Source organism: Charadrius vociferus, unplaced genomic scaffold (assembly GCF_000708025.1).
Source record: "Charadrius vociferus isolate BGI_N301 unplaced genomic scaffold, ASM70802v2 scaffold861, whole genome shotgun sequence".
NCBI classification, from domain to species: Eukaryota; Metazoa; Chordata; class Aves; order Charadriiformes; family Charadriidae; genus Charadrius; species Charadrius vociferus.
Genome location: NW_009646746.1, coordinates 114,786 through 120,666, shown reverse-complemented (window position 1 = coordinate 120,666; position 5,881 = coordinate 114,786). Strand labels below are relative to the sequence as shown.

The following is a 5,881-nucleotide window of genomic DNA, read 5'->3' as shown; positions in this document are numbered from 1 at the left end:
CCTCTTCATCCTCTCCAACGAGACGGTCAACATCTGGAGCCACCTGCTCGGCTTCCTCCTCTTCTTCACCCTGGGCATCTACGACCTGACGGCCGTCCTGCCCGCCGCCGGCGCCTCCCGCGAGGACTTCGTCATCTGCTCCGTCTGCCTCTTCTGCTTCCAGGTAGGGGCCCGCCGCGGCGCGGGTGGGAGAGTGCGCTCCGGGCAGCTCCTTCGCTTGGGAAGGAGAGCGATAAAGGCCACTCCTGGAGCTTCCACACGCATCCCGCGCGTGGGACTGCAGAGCTCAGGTCAGACCTGGGAAAGCATCTCTCACACAGCATCGCTCGAGCTGGCACGCGGGGGGGCTGAGATGATTTTGACCTGTTTACTATATGGAATAAACCAGGGAGGGCTGAGCATAGCTGCCGTAGGAGAGAGTCTGTGAAAAACAAGTGAAGTGTCCAAGGCCATATTTCAGAGCTTTGGCTGGGTGCTGGGGTTTACTAGGGACTGGTGTGGCTCCCAGACAGCACCAGTTACTGCGGGAAATGGTCACCCACCAGAACATGAGAATCGGCCATGGCCTGATGCTGGTCTGGAAGGGCAGTAGGGTTTGTGTTCTAACTTTGTACCTTCTCTGTCAGATTAAATCTGTTCTCAACAGCAGACTGCAAGTGTGTCATCATTTGACCGCTGAAGCTCCTGTGCAGTGTGCTACCCCTAAAAAAGCGTGCACAGCCAGCAGCAGAAGTTTTGACAGGATGACTCTACAGAGGGCTGTTGGTGCTCCCTGAAGAGTACAGGATGCCTTCGGGTAGCTCAAAGTGGGGAAAACTCTTTTGCCGGCCTGGAGAGCGCTGCTGTTGTGCTTATCCCTGTTGCTGTTGAGGGTTGCAGAGAAAGACTAAAAACGTTTCTCAGGGAAAAAATTTCATGCCGGCCTAGAAGTAAATAAGTGGCCTGTGCAAACGAGTTTAACTTCTTGTGTGGTCCCACAGTAATGTGGGTGCTGGGCAGTCGGGGCAGATTTGGGCTTTGGTTTCTGCTTGCGGTAGTTTGGCCAAGCAGAATTCATCGTCCTGCTGTACGCGTGCCCACCTGGTCTGCTCCCTTGTGTACTGGCTTCTTTCTTGGCCTCTTGCTCTGGTTGTACATGTGCAACTTGGGCTTGTCAAGTCTTCCAAACTTTTCTGGTCATTCTTCCATCTGCCAGAGAAGCTTATGTTACTTTTTCTTGATTACTGGCAGAAGTCATAGTTTCCTACACCAAGTTGCACTGCAAAACACGTAACGGGTGAGTCGCGTACTCTAAGCTTCAGAATTTACGCTCGCAGTACTCCCTGTTGATTTTTATGAAATTAATGCATCCTTGTTTGAACATTTGTATAGGTCTGTATGCTTTGCTCAGTAGGATATCATCTTTTCTGTTGCCACCGCTCAGAGAAGACCAGCCGACGATGGATGGCTTTAGATTATGCGGGAATTTCCATTGGTATCCTGGGCTGCTATGTGTCAGGCGTGTTTTATGCATTTTATTGTAACAACGTAAGTTTGAAGCACGTGTTTATGTAACGTTTAGTTCCTGTGGTCTCACTGTCGTAGTTTCTGTGTTGTCGGAAGGGCGTTCACTGCAGTGTGTCCAAATAGAATATTAGTCAGCAGAGGTGGAAACTGTGGCAAGTTCCTTATGACAGGAGTAGAATTTTGCTTGCTGAAGTGATGGGAAAATTCAGATTATCCTTTCAAGCTGTCGGTCACGCGAGCCTCAACACAATATTTCAATTTGTATGAAGGCAGGGTAAACTTTACAGGTCCTGCCATTGTCAAATGCGCGAGGCTAATTATGGGTTGCATCCCCATCACAAGTAATTCAAGCATCGTTTCCCAGTAGATAGCCTACATGAGGCAGAAAAAACTCTATTTTCTCTTTATGTAATAGAGAACAACTAAAATTGGTTAGCTTCAGCGGCCTACCTTACAGCCATGCCTGCAGGGGATGCAGTGAACGAGTTTGCTTGGGCAGAGGCATATTTAAAATGTTCTGGTGAAGGCACTACTTGGAATAAATGATGTTCTACCCCGTGTAGCCGAGCAATAGAGTCCCTTCCCGTCAGTCTCAGTTGATAAGTGCAAGGTCATTCATTCAAACCCTGTCATCTGTCCTCACAGCAGTGACAGGAGAACTGCTACATCATTACGTTTAGTAATGTAAAAAAATGTAAACTTTCTACCCAGAGTTTGCTTTTACACAGGAGGAGAATGAACACCCACAAACTTTCTTTTGTTTCTTTTTTCCCCAGTACTGGCGTCAGGTATATTTAATCACTGTGCTGGCAATGATCTTGGCAGTATTTTTTGCTCAGATTCATCCCAGTTACCTCACGCAACAGTGGCACAGACTGCGCTCCATCATCTTTTGCTCAGTGTCTGGATACGGAATTATTCCCACCATCCACTGGGTTTGGCTCAACGGTGGCATTGGCGCATCTATTGTACAGGTAAAAGAAAAAAAAGAAAAAAGATTCCCTCTTGCTTTTCATTTGCCATCTTCCTTCAGTCCTCTTACACTTCAGGAAACGAGGGGGAAGCAGCGCTAATTAAAATTTCTTTGAGCAGAGAATTCTTTTGGACGATATGATCCAAATGCAAACACTTAAACGTTCATTGAGAAGCAGTAAACAGGTTGAGTAGATTAAATCTGCTTCACCGATTTAAAACTGCGCCCTGAGAAGGAAAGCTGGATACTAATGTGACCGAGCACAGCTGCCTGAGGGACAGAGCAGCCTCTGCGGGTGGACCGCACCCTGGCTCACCCCAGGGCCAGGGCCAGGAGGGAGGAGCTGAGCCGGCTGCGGAAGGGAAAGCAGTCTCTCAGTCTGCTGTCCACAGTGCTCCGGGCTGTCGCCTCCACAGCTCTAGCCAAGAGCGGGGAGCCAGGAGACGCTGACGGGATGATTATTTGCTTCCGCTTCTGCTCCCCGGGTTGGCAGCAAAAAAAAAAAAAAAACAACCCACACCTGTATTTTCCTACTCAGCCCTCTCTCTCTTACGCAACCCTCATTTAACATCGCTGTGAAGTTACTGAACTATTTTCCTGTTCTTGTTTTACCACTTACAATTATGCTTTGAAAAACAAACAGTGCAGTACAGCTAATGGCAGTAAAGGATGCCCCAATAAGAAAACCCCAGAAATCATTGCAGTTACCCAGGGACCTCATTGTGCTGAAGAAAACATTCGCTTCTCACAGTAAGCAGTGACTGCATGTTCTCACACTGGCTCTGCTGGACAATCGTCACATGGGGTGATGCTTCAGCCCAGTCCAGAGCTGCTGTTGAATGTGGAAGAGCAACTCTTAGAAGTACATATAATCTTTAGACACAGCACTTAACACTGACCTTCTAAAAATCAGATAAACAATAGTTTCCCCACCATGTCTTCCCCTGTTTAGTTTCTCCTGGTGTAGCAGCTATGCTGTATGTTTTGTTTCTGTACTTGAGAAAAAAGCTCCACTTCTAGTAACAAAACTTTCTGTTAAGTAAAACAGAAAGCACCTCTTGAATGGTTTGCTTATTTACCATGCAGTAGGTAGTACTCCTCCTCTGGCTTTGGGTTCTAGAGACTGCAATGCCACCCCATAAATGAGATGTGCGCTGAAGTCATCCTTCTCTCTTGTCCCGGCCATCCCGCCTAAGACGAGTGTATTGAAAGGTATCCTTTTACTGACAAATTTCACGTCTGCTGCACAGAAGCACTAAGTAGCTCGTGTGTTGAAGCAGAGAGATCGTGATAAAACAAGTTTCTTCCCATTCAGATTTTCCCAGACTTTGGCATTTGTTTCCCTGTTGGATTTTGTCCATAGATAACATAAGCAGTGAAGTAAGATTCAGTTTTGTCATGCCTTTTTTATCTTCGGGGGACTTTTTTTTTTCCTATTTTTACCTCCTAACAGAATAGGAGAGCTTCCTTTTCTTTTGCAGGAGTTTGCTCCGCGTGTAGTTGTCATGTACTTCATCGCTGCTGTAGCTTTTCTCTTCTATATTTCCAAAGTTCCAGAAAGATACTTCCCAGGTAGGAAATTCTCTTCTGGGTGGTTTTTTTTTTCCTGCAGTTAAGCTTCCTGCAGTGTCGCGGTCCTTGCTGCGAATCCCGAACTTCCTGTGAGCAAACAGGTTGGCCGTGTTCTACGTGAAGTATTCTCATATAGAGTAAAACACTGCGTGTATTTGCATCGAGAGCAAGCAGACAACTTCTGATCAAGTTCGTTAAAGAACTTTAACTGCCTCCCAGCAAGCGGAGTATGTGGTTGAGCTTTGGAGGAGACTGGTTGCTAACTGTATTGCCTAAGTTATTGCTGAATTTCACAGCTTAAGCACTTGCCTTTGTTCTTTCGCAGGACAGCTGAACTACCTCGGCTCGAGTCACCAAGTGTGGCATATCCTTGCAGTGGTGATGCTGTATTGGTGGCATCAATCGACAGTGTACATCATGCAATATCGACACAGCAAGCCCTGTCCCGAGTATAGCGCGGAGTTGTGAGTCAAGGTAGGGCAGTTTTCAAACTCGTTGGAATATGATATCCTAACAAGTACAGGGTTAAATAGTCCTGGTTTTGACTTGTCACAAGTTTGAGTCAACCTCCGTAATTAACTCCCCCAGAGAAAATGCTGACTGGTGTAATACTTGCTTGTAAATAAACCAGTACTTATCTTGGTGCCAGGCGCTCTGCTCCTCTCTACTGCGTTGTGGCATGAGGCTCCATCAGACGGCCATGCCCTTAAGCAGAGTTTCAGAACAGGCTGGACAGGGCTCTGCCAGATCCCTTTCAGCTTTGTTTCACAATTTTAATAGCCTCAAGCCGTCGTTAGTATTTATTCCCAAATAGCCTTTTCCTCAGGCTTCTGTCAGGTTTTCAGCCTAATAAGCATTGATCTGGATTTTTTGAAAATCGTGGGAGAGTTGATAATTTCATGTGCATAGTAAGTGGCTAAACTTCTTTCTCCACTGTATTTCAGAAGCACTGTGATGAAACATCTCACTTTGAGGGTCTGGACCTTTCCTAACGAGCTGAGCTATGAAGTTAAGCACTGAGGCAGTTCCTTTTCTGGCTTCAGGACTGTTACCCGCTTGCTGGGACAGTATATCATTTGGAGTTTGGAAGAAACCAACAGCGTAGCCCAGAATCTGATACTCATCTTCTGTTCTGCAATCAAGTACCAAACTGGTCTTCCTGGCACGGGCCAATGGAAAGGTGGGCTGTAAACTCAGCGTTCAGATCACAGCAGAATTTTTTTTGCTTAGTAAACACAAACAACAGAACTCATTACCCTTACTGAGCTAACAGGCCCAAATACCGGAGTTTCAGGTTTTGTTCAAGCGCATAATTAAGAAACCACTCCTGGCAGCGTGCTTGTAACACTACGGTAACTGTGGGACCTGGTCTTGGAGGTAAATCACAGCGGTACGGTGTGTTACATCCTTCAGAGTCTTTGCCTCAGTGACGTGCTTACGCTTCAGCATTGGTACAGTCATGTATAAAATTGAGTTCAGTGGACTCATGTACTTTTCTGGACAAGCTCTTTTCTTTTTTTTTTGAAAGATAAGATCACTTGTCATCCACCAGAGCTATATCTTCGTTTCAGATCTTAAAAATTGCCTCCCCTACTATGGGTAGTGCCATTACTGCAAGAAATTTCTCTAGCTCCCGTTGGTAATTTAGAATTATATTCAGAAATATTTCAGGAGTAGCACTGAGGCTGTGTGTTCACTTTACTATCTTGCAGTCCATACAGTTGCTAAGAAGTTTTCTAAGTTACACTTGTTTAACAGAATGAAATAACACACCCGCAGTAATCACCCTGACGGGGATTCAAATCACTGAACTTTGGCCTTTTAACCTGT

General features: G+C 46.1%; 1 protein-coding gene across 1 annotated transcript; it reads left to right on the top strand.

Annotated features, from left to right (window-relative positions):
• Nucleotide 1: 1 nt before the first annotated feature.
• On the top strand, nt 2-4,519 carry PAQR3 (progestin and adipoQ receptor family member III; the record flags this gene model as incomplete). Its single annotated transcript, XM_009891514.1, has 5 exons — nt 2-163; nt 1,372-1,527; nt 2,283-2,480; nt 3,961-4,051; nt 4,377-4,519. Coding segments are annotated over 5 exons (750 nt in total), but the record flags the coding sequence as incomplete, so codon positions are not given.
• Between the last annotated feature and the right edge of the window lie 1,362 nt (nt 4,520-5,881).